At 51.6% G+C, this 17952-nt stretch overlaps 1 protein-coding gene across 1 annotated transcript in view; it reads left to right on the forward strand.

The window, feature by feature from the left end:
* Positions 1–1468: 1468 nt before the first annotated feature.
* COMMD5 (COMM domain containing 5) overlaps positions 1469–17952 on the forward strand; it is a 35516-nt gene continuing 19032 nt past the window's right edge. The window contains exons 1-4 of the mRNA XM_050964549.1: positions 1469–1674; positions 9333–9493; positions 11037–11065; positions 16253–16303. Of these exons, the coding sequence (XP_050820506.1) occupies positions 1506–1674; positions 9333–9493; positions 11037–11065; positions 16253–16303 (410 nt within the window). The 5' untranslated portion in view covers positions 1469–1505. The remainder of the gene's footprint in view (positions 1675–9332; positions 9494–11036; positions 11066–16252; positions 16304–17952) is intronic.

Consider the following 17952-nt stretch of genomic DNA (forward strand, 5'->3'; position numbering starts at 1 on the left):
CACACACAACTTATACCCAGGAGCAACACCAGCCATGCACACAGCCCAGACCCAGCATACACCAGCCACACACACACACACCATCCCCAGGAACACCCCCTGCCACACACACAGCCCTCATCCCCAGCAACACACACACACACACACACACAACTTATACCCAGGAGCAACCCCAGCCATGCACACAGCCCAGAGCCAGCATACACCAGCCACCCACACGCCATCCCCAGGAACAGCCCCTGCCACACACACCTCCCCCATCCGCAGCAATACACACACAAAACTTATACCCAGAAGCAACCCCAGCCATTCACACAGCCCATACCCAGTATACATCAGCCACATACACACCATATGCAAGAACACCCCCTGCCACACACACAAACCCCACCCCCAGCAACACACACACACACACACAATCACACACACACACAATCACACACACAATTTATACCCAGGAGCAACCCCAGCCATGCACACAGCCCAGACCCAGCATACACCAGCCACACACACACACCGTCCCAGCCCACACATCCAATATACACCACACTCAGCAACACCAACACACACCCTATACCAGCAACACACACAGCTGTACACATCCCATATGCAGCAACTATCAGAGCCAGCCACATATACATCCAACATACCCGGCAGCATATAACTGCATTACGCACATAATTCAAGACACAACACCCTGAAACACACACCCCACACACAATAACAGCTACGTCTGAGGGGAGAGCTGGGTCTGCTCTAGAGTGCAGAGGCACAAACATAGATGAGAAGAGGAATGGAATCAATAGTTATTTGACAGCTACATGTGTTAATATCTAGTTCTGTGAGTTTGATCCTGTATCTATTTTTCTGCTTCTCTTTCCCCTTCTTTTTACTCTTTTGTATTTCTTTCTTTCTCCTCCTTACTCTCAGGTGCATAGAGTGCCTACCAGTTTCTGCCATTGATTTCACTCTCATGCTGATCTGTTCAGGCTTCTTTCATGTTGATGGATTTGGCTTCTTTCTCTGTTCTCCTGCATCATGCTTCTCTGGGGCACCTTCTTGTTCTCATTTGTATTTGCCTCATTTCTCTTTCACTCTTCTATATTGTCCCGTCCCTACAATCCCAGTAGAGCTTGCAGGGAAAGCCCAGGAGAGTGCCTTTTCCCTGTGTTGTGGTGTGTCTCTAATTCTGTTGTTACAGATGCTGGCTATGAAATAGGGCCATGAATTGGTTTACAGGGGGACCTGCAGCTAGCTGCAAACATCTGCACCACGTCGGCAATGGCCTAGGCACGGCAGGGAGTTATTAGCATGACTTTACTTCCGGCTAAGCCCGGGCCCAAGCACTTTACACCCCCTCCCAGTCCCCGCAGCCCCTTCGCCAACCTCCCAGTTTCCCAAGCGGCGGCGGGCCAGGCGCGGTCGCTTCCGTCTCGGCCCAGCAGGGGGCGCGCTGGGGACGCGAGCGGCCTGCCGGGCGGGTGGCTGCGGGCGCTCGGGCCGCCATGGCTGCAGCCGGGAAGGCGGGGTCGCCGCCCTACTCGCACCCGGGGCACGGCGAGAGCAGCCTGGGCCGAGTCAGCTGCCTGGGGGCCCGGCTGCCCGCCGAGGTGGAGGCGATGGCCAGGGGCCTGCGGGGCCTGAGCCAGGAAACCTTCCGCCGCCTGCTGACAGGTACGGCCGGGCCCGGGCTGCGCTCCCCGCCTGCGCTCGGGCCGGGCTCCTGCTCCCCCCTGCAACGGGCAGGGGCTGCCAGCTCCCCCCCCTGCAACGGGCATGGGCCTCCCTGCTCCCCCCCCGCCACGGGCAGGGGCTGCCAGCTCCTTCCGGGGGTCCTGCACCACCACCCCCTGCAACGGGCAGGGCCTCCCTGCTCCCCCCCCCGCCACGGGCAGGGGCCGCCAGCTCCTCCCCGGGGGTCCTGCACCCCCCATCCCCCCGCCACGGGCAGGGGCCGCCAGCTCCTCCCCGGGGGTCCTGCACCCCCCATCCCCCCGCCACGGGCAGGGGCCGCCAGCTCCTCCCCGGGGGTCCTGCACCCCCCATCCCCCCGCCACGGGCAGGGGCCGCCAGCTCCTCCCCGGGGGTCCTGCACCCCCCATCCCCCCGCCACGGGCAGGGGCCGCCAGCTCCTCCCCGGGGGTCCTGCACCCCCCATCCCCCCGCCACGGGCAGGGGCCGCCAGCTCCTCCCCGGGGGTCCTGCACCCCCCATCCCCCCGCCACGGGCAGGGGCCGCCAGCTCCTCCCCGGGGGTCCTGCACCCCCCATCCCCCCGCCACGGGCAGGGGCCGCCAGCTCCTCCCCGGGGGTCCTGCACCCCCCATCCCCCCGCCGCGGGCAGGGGCCGCCAGCTCCTCCCCGGGGGTCCTGCACCCCCCATCCCCCCGCCGCGGGCAGGGGCCGCCAGCTCCGCCCCGGGGCTCCTGCACCCCCCATCCCCCCGCCGCGGGCAGGGGCCGCCAGCTCCGCCCCGGGGCTCCTGCACCCCCCATCCCCCCGCCGCGGGCAGGGGCCGCCAGCTCCGCCCCGGGGCTCCTGCACCCCCCATCCCCCCGCCGCGGGCAGGGGCCGCCAGCTCCGCCCCGGGGCTCCTGCACCCCCCATCCCCCCGCCGCGGGCAGGGGCCGCCAGCTCCGCCCCGGGGCTCCTGCACCCCCCATCCCCCCGCCGCGGGCAGGGGCCGCCAGCTCCGCCCCGGGGCTCCTGCACCCCCCATCCCCCCGCCGCGGGCAGGGGCCGCCAGCTCCGCCCCGGGGCTCCTGCACCCCCCATCCCCCCGCCGCGGGCAGGGGCCGCCAGCTCCTCCCCGGGGCTCCTGCACCCCCCCCCCGCCACGGGCAGGGGCTGCCAGCTCCTCCCCGGGGCTCCTGCACCCCCCCCCCCGCCACGGGCAGGGGCTGCCAGCTCCTCCCCGGGGCTCCTGCACCCCCCCCCCGCCACGGGCAGGGGCTGCCAGCTCCTCCCCGGGGCTCCTGCACCCCCCCCCCCGCCACGGGCAGGGGCTGCCAGCTCCTCCCCGGGGCTCCTGCACCCCCCCCCCCGCCACGGGCAGGGGCTGCCAGCTCCTCCCCGGGGCTCCTGCACCCCCCCCCGCCACGGGCAGGGGCTGCCAGCTCCTCCCCGGGGCTCCTGCACCCCCCCCCCGCCACGGGCAGGGGCTGCCAGCTCCTCCCCGGGGCTCCTGCACCCCCCCCCCGCCACGGGCAGGGGCTGCCAGCTCCTCCCCGGGGCTCCTCCCCCCCCCCCGCCACGGGCAGGGGCTGCCAGCTCCTCCCCGGGGCTCCTCCCCCCCCCCCCCCGCCACGGGCAGGGGCTGCCAGCTCCTCCCCGGGGCTCCTCCCCCCCCCCCCCGCCACGGGCAGGGGCTGCCAGCTCCTCCCCGGGGCTCCTCCCCCCCCGCCACGGGCAGGGGCTGCCAGCTCCTCCCCGGGGCTCCTCCCCCCCCCGCCACGGGCAGGGGCTGCCAGCTCCTCCCCGGGGCTCCTCCCCCCCCCGCCACGGGCAGGGGCTGCCAGCTCCTCCCCGGGGCTCCTCCCCCCCCCGCCACGGGCAGGGGCTGCCAGCTCCTCCCCGGGGCTCCTCCCCCCCCCGCCACGGGCAGGGGCTGCCGGCTCCTCCCCGGGGCTCCTCCCTCCCCCCGCCACGGGCAGGGGCTGCCGGCTCCTCCCCGGGGCTCCTCCCCCCCCCGCCACGGGCAGGGGCTGCCGGCTCCTCCCCCCCCGCCACGGGCAGGGGCTGCCAGCTCCTCCCCGGGGCTCCTCCCCCCCCCGCCACGGGCAGGGGCTGCCAGCTCCTCCCCGGGGCTCCTCCCCCCCCCGCCACGGGCAGGGGCTGCCAGCTCCTCCCCGGGGCTCCTCCCCCCCCGCCACGGGCAGGGGCTGCCAGCTCCTCCCCGGGGCTCCTCCCCCCCCCGCCACGGGCAGGGGCTGCCAGCTCCTCCCCGGGGCTCCTCCCCCCCCCGCCACGGGCAGGGGCTGCCAGCTCCTCCCCGGGGCTCCTCCCCCCCCCCGCCACGGGCAGGGGCTGCCAGCTCCTCCCCGGGGCTCCTCCCCCCCCCGCCACGGGCAGGGGCTGCCAGCTCCTCCCCGGGGCTCCTCCCCCCCCCGCCACGGGCAGGGGCTGCCAGCTCCTCCCCGGGGCTCCTCCCCCCCCCCGCCACGGGCAGGGGCTGCCAGCTCCTCCCCGGGGCTCCTCCCCCCCCCGCCACGGGCAGGGGCTGCCAGCTCCTCCCCGGGGCTCCTCCCCCCCCCGCCACGGGCAGGGGCTGCCAGCTCCTCCCCGGGGCTCCTCCCCCCCCCGCCACGGGCAGGGGCTGCCAGCTCCTCCCCGGGGCTCCTCCCCCCCCCGCCACGGGCAGGGGCTGCCAGCTCCTCCCCGGGGCTCCTCCCCCCCCGCCACGGGCAGGGGCTGCCAGCTCCTCCCCGGGGCTCCTCCCCCCCCCCGCCACGGGCAGGGGCTGCCAGCTCCTCCCCGGGGCTCCTCCCCCCCCCGCCACGGGCAGGGGCTGCCAGCTCCTCCCCGGGGCTCCTCCCCCCCCCGCCACGGGCAGGGGCTGCCAGCTCCTCCCCGGGGCTCCTCCCCCCCCCGCCACGGGCAGGGGCTGCCAGCTCCTCCCCGGGGCTCCTCCCCCCCTGCAACGGGCAGGGGCTCCCAGCTTCTCCCCGGGCCTCCTGCTCCCCTCCCTCCAATGGGTAGGGGCCTCCTGCTCCCCCCCTTCCAACGGGCAGGGGCCTCCTGATCCTTCACCCCACACACAATGGGCTGGGCTCCCAGCTCCTCCCCGGGGGGTCCTGCACACACACCCGTGCAACGGGCGGAGGGGTCCTGCTCCCCCTGGGTCCTGCACCTCTCCACCACCACCATCCCACTCCCCATATGGATAGAAAGGTCCTGCTCATATCCTTTAATCAACTGACATCACTTCAGTTTGGGACACTGAATTTTCTTTGGTACCAGAAGCCACATGCTTGGTCTCCTGATCAAACCAGTTACTGAGAGTGTTGGGTCTGAATAACATAGAGCTAAGAATTCCAAGAAGTGGACAAGTAGACAGCTATTAGATTAAGATGGTCTGTAGAGCCCTGCAAATCCGCAGATACCTGCATCCGCAGATTATTTTTCGGATTGTGTATCTGGTGCGGATACAAATTTTGTATCTGTGCAGGGCTCTAATGGTCTGGCTCTAGTCTGCATTAGGAATCTTCATGGTGCTAGTGTATTGGGGTGAGAATGGAGCAACACGTTGTGACTGACGCTAGATCGGCAGCTATGTAATAATTGTGGGCGACTGAATTACAAATTGGCAGATTCACTGGATAGTCAAGTAAAATTGAAAGTATATCCATATTTGTCCAGCCCACTATTACTGAGGGAGGACTGGAAACTAGGTAACACAGTAACGCCAAGAACATGTCCCTCTTCTCCCTAAATCCCATAGGTTTTTGTTTTTGTTTTACCTCCAGTGCTGGGGTTTATTTGTGTGACTCAATATAGATGAACTTAGTACCCAAGATTATGTGTGAGATCCAGGCTCAGTTCATATCATTGGTACCCAAGGTTACCAGTTTCGACAACATCAGACTAAGGTTACCTGTGTGATATAACCTGTTCATATTCACATCTGTGATTGAGAACCTGACTTTCATTCATAAAAACCTCTCCATCTGAAGAGAACAGGGTGTGCAGATGCCATCCAGAGAATGAATTTCTCAGACAAAGGTGTTTTAACTTCTGATGTAGCACATGTGCATAGTTTCACATTAAACAGGGATTGGCAGCAACCATCACCAATGCCTTGTAAATATTCATATGTGGTGCAGGCTGGAGCAGAGAGCACAGACAGGCCCGTGCAATTTGCAAGACTGTTAAATGTTTTAGCGTGAATAACTAGGAAAAATCACAGGCACTCCGCATTAGAGCTGGGAGGGTGCTGTGAAAATATTTGCAATACAGCAGAACCTCAGTTTTATGAACACCAGTGGTTTAATGTCAGTGGTAAACATTTCATGGTGAGTTCATTGTGGATTTCCCACTTCCTACTGTAGGAGGAACAGTCTCTCAAAAATGCTCCTATAACTAGAGCATGTAAACAATCTTCCATTGGCTCCCAAACTGTTAGTTAATTTTCGCTTACAACCAAAGGAAACAAACTTTTCCAAAATAAGTCGAGCTAGCACAGGTCTCCCTCTACCCATCTTTTCCTCTTGCTTACATGCTGGTGTATGGTGAGTGTACATGTACTACAAACTATTATTCCATTGAAGGATTGGCTGCCTTGGAAGGCATGGTGAATTTTTTTATATATTATAGCTAATATCAAAATGATATGCAATGTCATACAACCCCTGAGTTGAAGGTGTAGAAATTTGCAAACCAGAGCCTCAAGTTTATCCTGCCAAAGGTATTACAAGCTCCCCTGAATGTAAGTCTGGCAGCAGAAACTAATGGCATGTTAGCTCTGACTCAGTGGATGCGTGATGAAATGTTTCATGTTGAAAACAATGTTTTCACTTCTACAGCACGCTCTATTCACTGATCTCAATCAGCGTTTAGTTTACCTAACTCACAAGAACTTTTGGTGTTTTCAGAGTTATATCATTAAGGTGCAGATAAGTCATCTGTGTCACTTTCAGAGCCTGAATGAGAACCTAGGTCTCCTGTGCTCCATCGACTGCACGTGCTGCCTACCAATAGTCAATCTTAAAAAAGGATCAACTGAAAATGTTACTATAATGTGGTTACCAGCATTCCAATCTATCCAGTAAAGCTGTGCAGTTCTAAACAGCGTGCTGGATTAAACGGTAGGCATTCTAGGGTAGTGTAATACAGTGGTTCTCAACCAGAGGTCTGGGGCCGCAACCAGGTTTCAGGGGGTCTGCCAAGCAGGACCAGCATTAAAACTTGCTGGGGCACAGGGCAGAAATCCGAAGTCCCACTACATGAGGCTGAAGCCTGGGGCCTCTAGCCCTACCATCCAGGCTGAAGTCAAAGTCCAAGCAACTTAGCTTAACAAGGCTTCTGGTGGCTTGGGGCCCTGGACAGTTAACCTGCTTGCTACCCCCTAACACTGTCTCTGGCTTTTATATGCAGAAAACAGTTGTTGTGGCACAGGTGGGCCATGGAGATTTTATGGCACATTGCGGGAGGGGGGGCTCAGAAAGAAAAAGGTTAAGAACCCCTGATGTAATATACATTGTAAAATAGATCAAATGGATTTGAAGAGAAATACTCATAGGATTCAATACTCATGAGAGAAGAACCTTTTGCTTCTTGGATCATTTGTTGGCATGTGGCTGCTTGGTAGCCTATTTGATTATTGATACCAGTCCAATTTCTAGCTCATATCCAAATGAGGAAAACAGGTTGTTTTAAAACATACTAGCTCAGTGGTCCCCAACCTTTCAGTGTGGCGGGCACTGGATGACCAGCCGCCGAAATGCTGCCAAGAAGCGGCCTCATCAAAAAGCGTTGCCGCCAAAATGCCGCCGCAAAGCTTCTTGGTGTTGCCGCTTCTTGGCAGCATTTCGGCGGCTGCTTGTCCAGCAGCCATGCTCCTCGGCGGCGGGGCACTCCCTTGTCAGTAGGCGAGTGCGCACAAATGCCCCGGCGGGCGCCATATTGGGGACCACTGTACTAGCTGATATGTTGTAACTGACGTGATTTTAAACAATATGTTGCACTTACCGTAGACTGGATTAATTGTGTTTGAAAATGTGTTAGCTTGATCTCAGCACCTGCCCCCTCCCATTCTCCTATCCCTGCTAGGGTTGTTCACAACCAGCTAATGTGTTTTAAAACACAACCTGCTTTTCTAGTCTGGACGTGCACTTACTGGACAGACGTTAACAGAAAAAACATCCTCACCACTGGTACTAATTGACACTCTTTTAGGCAGTTTTAGCAAAGAAGGAATCTTCCCCTTCTCCTTTAAAGACAATTCCTCAGCTTTAGGGTTGAGTCATTTTCCAACATTGTGGGAAATCTTGTACTGGCACTGCCCATATTACATCTGTTCTGTGGATAAATGCTGCACCCAACCCAGACACAGCGCAAGGACCTGGCCTGCGCCAGAAACGCTCCAGGGTCCTGCCCCTCCATGCCAGGTGCACTGGGTGTGGGCAGACAGGCTCAGCAAGACAGGATCCAAGTGTGGAGGGGCTTAGCATTGGGGGATCCAGGTGTGAGTTGAGAGAGTTCTGTGTGGGACAATCTGGGTGTCGGTGGCTCAGTAGGGGAGCTGGGTGCTGGGGGGGGATCTGGATGCACAGGGGCTTGTTGGGAGGGGCTTGTTGGGGGGGGTTATGAGTGCAATGGTAATTGGACTCTGCAGGGGGGTCCAGGTGAAGGTGGTTGAGGCTCAGCAGCAGAGGACGGGGTGGATGTGGGGGGATAGAGCTCCGTAGCGGGGTCAGTGGGGGTCCAGATGCTGGGAGAGTGGGGCTCGGTGGGTGAGGATCCAGATGCGGCTGGTTGGGGTCGGGGTGCAGGTGGCTCATCAGGGTGATCCAAGTGCAGGGGGAGTGGGGTTTGGCAGGGGGTTCTGGATGTGGGGGTTGAGTCTAAATGGGGCGGTCTGGATATGAGGGAGTCTGAATGCACAGGGGTTGGGTGGATGGAGGAACAGCTCCCCATACAGTAATCCCTCCACCTGTAGCTGAGGAGTGATGGGTGCAGGGAGTGGGGAGAGTTTGCAGAGCTTCCTGGAGCCTGGGGAGAAATCTGGGGGTGGGTTGACCTGGCCCTGGATGCCGTGCAGGGAAGAGGAAGTCCCATCCTATCCAGCCCACCAGGGACTAGCAGCTGAGCCCAGCGCAAGGTAAGCGCAACCAGCTGGGTCTTCCCCAGTCCTGCCCTCTGCCCCACAGTGATTTACCTCTCTGCCGGCTGCCCTGGGCACCAAAACATACTGCTGGGGAGGGTCACATGACCGCTCTTGTGGCTTCCCTGTCAGAAAGTTGTTTTTCTATGGGGAACATAAATTCTGTGCATGTGCAGTGGTGCAGAATTCCCCCAGCAGTACATAATGATGAAAGTGTTTGCATCCCATTTCCAGTTCCCTGAGTGGATCAAACTCATCCACTGCTGCTGACAGTTCCACTTCAAACCATAACTCTGATTCCATCAATCTGAGCTTTGTGTGCAAAATATTGTTGCATAACAGACCTGGTGGACAATCAGTTGTGTTTACAAAGACATGGGGTGATATATTAATACTGGGGGGGAACACCAGCCTCCTCATACACACAAATATTTCCATAATTTTGCTTGGATGTGCACGCACACATCGCATTTTCTCCATTTTAAAGAAGTATCCTGTTGGTTTCTTTGCAGTCGTTGTTAGTGCATTGGAAGGAAAAGATTGCAAAGAATCTGTGAGGGCGATTGCAGAAAGCGTTGATCTGTCAGAAGAGCAGCTCACTTCCCTCATCTCTGGCATGTATACTCTCCTCAGAGAGGCCCTGCGGCTTCCCGTATCGACTTTCAAACAAGAAGTAAGTACTAGGAGTGCATGATGCCTTGATAAATTAAGGTTGTGTCACTTGCAAATGACTGCATAAACTTCTCCACGCAGGGGTGTGTCGCTCAGCTCAAAAAGGTTATGTGAAACTGGTAGAAGGATCTCTGCTGGGAATGCATTTGTTGCTACTAATCTTTTATCTTGTCGTTCTGTTTTTAAAAAGACCTGAAGTACAGATTTACAGATACTTCTGCAGACATTTATGGAAAAGATTTACTTGCATCCATTTTCTGCTTCAGCAGCTTGCATTCTGGTTGTGCTTGTCTATTTTATTTGTCGTCTTTTTGTAGCAGTCTTTTTTTTTGATATTTCGTAATTTCTTTTGCCATCAACTTTTTTTCACACTATCTATCTTTCTGTGTGTGTGTGTGTGTGTGTGTTTAGAAAAAACCCTGTGAAATTGTGCTGCACACTAGTTTTTCCTTGCCTTGTATGTGTATGTTGGAGGAAAGACAATGGTATGGTTAGGATACCTGAGTTCTGTTCCTGGTTCTGCTACGCGTTCTATGTGCATTTGTACGAGTCACTTAATTGCTCTGCCTCAGTTCCCCCCATTGTTCTATATGATTGTGTTATTTTGTTTCCCTTATCTCTTGCTTTACTTTAACTTATGTTTTTCCTTTTTGTCTAATTTTATTTTCTATTTTAAATATGCCTGCTTTTAGCTTCCTGGCATCGACTGTGTCAAGATATTCTTTTTCTCTGTCTTAGGGTGGTGTTGGGAGGGATCTCCCATCATACTGTTACAGTGATGAAGTTTCTTTAGTGGTTAGAATTTATCTTTTGCAACTTCTGTTTTGTTCTAATAGTTTAAACAAGAACCTCTAAAGTGTTTTCAGGTGACCACAACACGATTCCAAAGGAAGAACATGTCTATTTAATAAAGATGGAATGACAGAGGTTTTTCTTAAAACTACTGGGTGGAGTTTTTAAATATGTCTACAAGAGCATCTACAAAGTGCACTCCTTCCAGCAGTGTGTAGAGTACATGCACTGCACATTCCCTATCTAGTGTATAAATAGTAGTGAGGCACTGCTTAGACAAGTAAAGACAAGCCTCAACCCTGTGGGTAAGTACGCTACACAGCTCTCTACATGCCAAAGCGGTGCCTCTCCCGTCTACATTACTATTTTTAGGAGTCCTGCTGCCAGAGCCTTTCACTGATTCATGTAGCTACATACCACACTGTAGTCACAGCTTGCCTTTCACTGCAGCAGGTAGCTACTTATGCCCTACATGCTGCTGCCAATGGTGGGCAATATAGATAGACCTAAGTGATTTAGGAGCACACGTCCCATTGAATGTTGATTTCTGTCCTAAGTCACTTAGGCATGTCTGGAAATCCTATCCAGCATCTATTTTGCCATCTCAGGACTATTAGCATGGAATAAAAATGAGGGGGGGCCTCTAACAAGCAAGTAACCACTATTTTAGTTCTTGTAAATGTATATCTTTTTAATGAGGAACCAGTTTTCAGGTCTACAGCATGTAAATTGTACATTCCTTGTCTTTGTAGGTTTTTAAGGAAGATCTCCAGGAGCTTAGGTATGTCCATTTATTTCATCTAAATTGCTCACTATAACTGTTTTTGTACAGCTGCTTCCCTGTAGGAGAACAGGCCGCTGTAATCAACTTTTTGAATGTTGTTGTTCTTTGTGGGAGAGAGAGGCTCTGTGTCTCATTACCAATTCCTCAGGCTGGTCTCCTCTAGGTCACCAGTTGAAAACCAGCCCAGGTCAGTATAATCCAAAAGTTGATACTGTCTAGTGACAGCCTTTGTGAAATGAGCTGGTGTTCTCAGTCCAGTGCCCCGTGAACAAGTAACTCCATCACAAAAGCACTACCATGATTGGCAGTCACGCTTGAGACTCCAAGGATTGGACATGAAGGTAAAACCAGCCACAACCCTAACCAGCTTTTCTCCAGATCATGGCTGACACACACAAGGAGTGTAGTATAAAGGAAATTGTGTTATTGCTGTCTGGGCTGTACCTGCTCAGTAGATAGAGCATTTGAGGCTCCAGGGCTGTCAGACCAGAAGCTTTCACCAAACACTACCTTTTAAAATATATATATATATATTATAGCTGTTCAAAGTTAGGTTTGTTTTTAAAACGTCAGAGTGATCAATATAGCATCACACCCATGGACCTGCTGAGAGAACTCTTCATCCTTCAGATGCAAGATAACAAAGAGCTGAGCCTGCCACTTCATCCTTGAGTCACCCCTTCCATCTATTGCCCACCTCCCCAAAAAAAGCTTGATTATCACTTTGCTTATTACCATGATATCAACTGAGCTGTGTGAGATGGTCCTGTTCAGATGTCATTTGCATGTAATAGTTGGATAATGAGGTCATGTGAAGCCAGGAGAAATATTCAGGCGATGTATAAGATATGATTTGGCACTGAAGTCATGCAGTAAATTTCACGCATTGGGGAGATGGCACGATTTAGTCCTTAATGTAGGTTATACAAATGTGACATGCGCGCACACACCCACCATGCAATATTTTGTTGTCATTATGTTTGCTAAGACAATGACAACATTTCAGAAGTTGAGGAACTGTCCTACTTTTTGCTTTGAAAGGGCAATGATATAACACTCATGAAATCCTACTGCATTGTTCAGCTGTGATCACTTGTGCTAATTAGCCAGCAAAGCACAATATTTGTTACAAAGACTTAGTCAAAATCCATTTCAGTCTATCCAGAGAAAATATCTTTGTATAGAAGTTCAGGCACTATAAGCTAGTCTTCACTGCAGAGTAGTGATCTTCCTGGTTTGTTGCTGAACACAGAAATGGGGAGAAATAAGAGAAAACACAACTTGTACCCTGCATTGTTTTAATATTTTGTGCTTCTGTGTAGCATCTTTTGTGCCAGGATCTCAAATTATTTTACAAACATTCTCTCCTAGCTTCTCGCAATTCCGGCTTCTGCCTCTTTCATTCCACCGAAGCTACTTTCCTCAAGGTTGTTGGCAATCACATCCTTGATGCTAGCAGGGGCTGCTGACCTCTGTTATCCCCTCATTCCATCCAAGCCTCCTGCCTAACCCCATCCCTCTTTGTACTCTGTTCCATTTCATCTTTGTGTCACCTTCCATGCTACCCCTACTGCTTGGAAGTCTCCCTCTTCATCTGGGTCAATGTATTGCCCTGCCTCCTTTGCGTTTTCCTAAGAAGCCCTTTCAACACTAACCCATTTTGTTTAAATAAATTTGCACCACTTGGATATTTGACTTTCCAGTCCTTTAACATCTCGTGTACTGGGTCTGAACTTGGTTGCCTAGAATGAGGCAGGAGCCTTGTCTTCTCTGTGGCAGACATTAAGAAGTGCATTAATGTACTCAAGAAATAATAAAACCTCCATGCCACCTGTGAGTAGGTAAATATTATCCCAGTTGTACAGAGGAAATTGAGGTTGAGAAATGAAACTTTCCAAAGCACAAGTCAGTGTTAGAGTTGGAAACAGAATCCAGGACTCCTGATATCCAGTCCCCTGCTCTTGCCACTTGACCACAGTGCCATTGCCTCACACTTGTATGTGGGTTTTTTTCCCCTCCCACTAATAGATTAATCATATTTTTACCAGCACTTTTCCCACAGGAAGGTCTTCATTACTCAGCCTAAGTGACTCTTGTTACAGGATTGGCCTGGATTATTAAAAGAGGAAAGTACACAAGAGTGACAATACACATGCCTCATTGCTGCTGTTAATGTGGCTGGCGTAGCCATAAAAGTTCACTTGCCTGTACATTCATGCTGCCGTCAGATCTAGAAGTTTACACTGATAGTCTTCTCTGCTACCCTTGGGAGATTCTAATAAACTAGTTAATTTAAGGGGAGATGTCTTCTAACATTTTCATCTCTGAATGATTTTTTTTTCTTTAAATCATTGTCTCTGCTCACCTTGAGGCTAGATTTTTAAATGAGTAAATAGTGTTTTTCTGGTCACAAGGGCATGCGAAGAGATTTTGAAAGTTATGTTTTAGGTGTGTTGGCTCTTTTCACAAGCTCAGTGTTTCTTGTGGGAAATGACATTGATATTATGGCACAGCATATCTGAACTGGAGACAAAGCACACACTCACTGCCCCAGGGATGTATTAATTAACCAAAGAAATATCTCCCTGTGCATCAACTGGCATGGATCATTGGACCAAGATTTCTTATTGGCACCACAACCAGATGTGTGAAGAACACATGTACCTGGCTGAGCAACAGCCTCTCCTGTTGATGCTATCAGAATTTGGCCAGAGCAGAGAGTCAGCAATTTGTCTGTCATTTCTTCTCCAGAAGTTATGGGCTTGAGTCATATTCTTGCTTTCACCTTCCCTGTACTCTTTACCATTCCCTTCAGTGAGGCTGAAAACTGTTTTGGCTGGATTCAGACAGGCAAAGGTCCTAGGGGGGGAGATCCTTTAGCAGTGGGTGGGCTTCCGCCTACCCACTTCTCAGAAACCCAATAGGTACACTGTTACAGTAATAACATTTTCTATATTAGAATAATCTTTTTCATTCATATTTTACATTGAGATTTCACAGGGACAGGAAATTCTGAGAGGAGTCAATGGTCCCCGTCCATCACCATCTGCTACCCCTGGGGCAGGGGATGGGGAAAGGTGAGGGCAGCAAAACCCACTAGCTGTGTGACAGTATTTCTGACCAGCATCACCCTGTGTCAGAGGGGTGGAGCAAACACAGGGGAAGGGGGGAAAGGTTATCTGGGCTCCTTCTACCAAGTGGGTCCTATGACAGGTTGGATCACAGAACCCCCCTTGGGAGCTGCCACCTGACATGTGAAGACTATCTCTGCCTCTGCTTTCCCTGCCAGCTTGGGGCCCCAGCACTGTCTTGCTGAGCCAGACACACCCCTCTGCTCCAACACAGACCCAGGGTCTGAATTACTTGCCCCAAAGCTGCAGGTTTACCTGAAAGCAGCTCACAGAAGTGTGCTTGTCTTTAACACTCAGAAGCCCAACTCCCAATGGGGTCTAAAACCCAAATAAACTCTGAGCTGCTTTTATGGTCTTTAGTTCCTTACCCTGCCTCAATAGATCTAGTGGAAAAGGAGGCAGGGAGGACAAACCCAGTTAGGATTGATTACATCACTGTTGATTGTCTCTAGTTGTCATCCAGTATCACAACAGGCAGGTTATCTCCAGGCATACACTTTCATCAGCAGAGAGAATAGCAGTCTCTCAGATTCACCTTTCATTTAGCAAAACAGAAGCTGCGGAACCAGTGGGAGTGAGTCTGTGACCACTGCCAGGAATATTTTTCTCTGCATACTTAGTAGTTTTGTAGCGCTGGTCAGCACGTGGTCCAATAACACTGGATAAGGGTATCCTCGCAGCCTGCTCCTTGTCCCACAGATCCCTCCTTGAAACATTCTTTTCAACAAATCCTTTGAAATATGATCACTGCTGGATACTTACACCATCTCTAGCTCAGCACTGTTTGTCTGACCTCTTCCTTCTGTGACTGGACTAAAATGTAAGCTGCTTGAGCCAGGGACAATGTCTGCACATTGTTGGTTTTCTGAAAACATAAGTTGAATTGCAAAAATAATGAAGTCGCAAAGGTGGTATTAGTAGTACTTTTATGTTTGAGTAATCGACACCGGGACAATAAACACAGTGCATTGAGAAGTAGCATTACGTCCCCTTTGTTCAGCCCTTACAGAGGAGAAGCCAAGAAGAGTTGTTTGCCATATGGAACCTTGTTCCTTGCTGGCGTGTTTCAGGTAAAACGCTTGCCCAGATAATACAGACAGTGTTTGTACTGTAGGACCATTGCCTTTCATGGAGAAGGAGACGTGCACACAGCCAGAAAAGCACTCCTCTTTGCCTCTTGCCCACTTCCCTCTCTGTGCCTTCCTCCATGTGTTTCCATATGCCTGGAATACCCTTCCCACTAATGTAAATTAAACTTCCCCTTCAAGAAGCTATTTAAAATCCACCTTTACCACTAAGCATTCAAGATCTAATGGCCATACCCCACTCTGTGTAAATTCTTACCTTGTTCCTGTTTGTTCCTATCCTACCTGTAACCAATAAGCCATTCAGGCCAGGGACCTTTCCTTTTCTCTTGTGATCTTCAATTGCTGTGTGCGTTAAGGTGTTATGTGAATGATTAATAATATTGCATGTTCCATGTAACGTGGCTTTTTAATAAGTGCTCTGAGCTATTCCAGAGATTTCCACATCGTTCTGCGGTGCCATTCTTTGCAAATCGTTTCCTTCTCTTTCCCTTGAACTTTTAAGATGGAAGTAAAACCAAAAAGTGTTAGTTGGGATTTTCCAAAGCACCCAGCATTGGCCTAATTCTCCTCCCATTAAAGTCACTGGTAAAACTCCAATTGACTTCACTGAGAGCAGCGAGGCCAGTGCTGAACATCTTTGAAATTCACACTTGATGTATCTAACCATTTGCTTTAGAGAATAAAGGCTATCCAAGGAAAGAGGGAAAGGTGAAATGGCGTTCCTAAGACCCCTGCTATAAAAGGTAGTGGAATCCTGCTAGGCTGTGTTCCTCTCAATTTAACTGAACTTAAGTGATTCCTTAAAATCTGATGGTAGTTCTAACTGAGGAAAAAAGGTAAAATGTTGATAAAATTATGTGTTTTGAATTATAGAATGGTTTACATAACTTGGAGAGAGAAGGGTGTGAATCTGTGGTTACAGAACACTTATATATTTGTCTTATATTTTTGACCTTTTCTTTAAGGATACCAGAAGAGTTCATCATGGACTTTGCTAGTGTGGTCTTTGGTAACAGGTTAGTAATTTCATAAATCAATTTACATGCTCTCATCAGAAGTCTAAAGCAGTGGTTTTCAACCTTTTTTCATTTGCGGACCCTTACAAAATTTCAAGTGGAGGTGCTGACCCCTTTGGAAATCTTAGCTGTGATTGAAAACCACTATTCTATGGTAACAACAACCGTTTGCGGGCCCCTTAGACATAGTCTGCAGACCCGCAAGGGTCCACAGACCACAGGTTGAAAACCACTGGTCTAAAGGATCGTGGGTGAATGAATGAAGTAGGGTCCAGGATTTCACCCTGCAACTCTGATTCTGTGTAAAGTGACTTTCTGTTCAAGAGTATACCTCTGTGCGGAAAACACAGCTTCTCTTGCCACATTTAAATCCTTTCTCAAGGCACACTGCTGTCAGGGGACTTTCATTAATGACTGACGACTAATAATCTCAAGTATTGAACATATACATTGTTTTTTCCCCAAATCTCTCACCTTCCCCATGAAGATTCAGCCTTCAGTCTATGTAGTTTGTCTTCTGCTCAACATGATTTGCACTGTAAGCTCCATGAATCAGGGGTCATATTTACTTTTATGCTCTGTTCTATGATGAATACGTGCATGTCTATGGACAATTAAAATAATGATTGAGATTTTTTAAAACACTGCAGGGAATTTAGCCACAGTTCTTGCACTGCTTGGATAGAGGACATGTAGCTGAATCTCTTGAACTGCCTTGAAAATGTCAACTAGTATATCTGCAACAGAGGGCAAGTGGTGAAATCCCAGATTGTGTCAGGTATTCCTGGGGATTTCTGCACCAAAAAATTAAAAATACTGCACACAATATTTTAAAATTCTGCATATTTTGTCAAAATACAATATAATCACACCAGTTTCAATTCTTTGGTAATGTATTTCAAAATACCCATCAGCAAGTGTGTCTGTAACAATACAGACAACAGCAAAAATTCAGGAAATGTTATTTGGCAAATAGATTCTCTACTAGGCATATTAATACAGAACGTGATATATTTTGGTGACATGTTCTGTTTCAGTGAAATTAAATATTATACAAAAATGGGTTATACAAAAGTATTGTAATGACCTGGCCTAAGAGGGCACTGGCGTCCTAAAGGACTGTTTTGTGTCTGTCTGTCATGTCTTGTCTTGTCCAAGTTCAAGCTTCTATATGTATTGTAAGGTTTTTGGGTCACACCACTGTAATGGGAGAAGGGGTTGGTGAGTTTTGTTGTAGGATAGTGGGCAGTTAGCATGGAGAAGAGAGACCCAGCGAAGAGTGTGTGTGTGTGTGTGTGTGTGTGTGTGTAAGGGGGTGTGTGTGGAGGGAGAAGGGGTGTTTGTGTGGCTTGGGTCGTGTACATAGTTTGCCAGGCAACCCCCCTTCATCTCCAGAGGTGGTATGCATGCCCCCATGCCAGGTGCGGGCGGGAGTGCTGGGGCGTTCAGTGATAGATGGGAGCAGAGAGGGATATGTTCAGGCTCGTGCACATAGAGACGTAATGTATATACGTAACTAATACATTTGAAACATGCAAAACTGGAAAAAGAAAGCATTTTGGTGGAAATCACAAATTTTGCATAAAAATATAAAATTATGCAGGGAACAGTAATTCTGCGCAAATTCTGCATTGCACAGTGAGACAGAA

This window comes from Gopherus flavomarginatus, chromosome 8, assembly GCF_025201925.1.
Source record: "Gopherus flavomarginatus isolate rGopFla2 chromosome 8, rGopFla2.mat.asm, whole genome shotgun sequence".
Lineage (NCBI taxonomy): Eukaryota > Metazoa > Chordata > Testudines > Testudinidae > Gopherus > Gopherus flavomarginatus.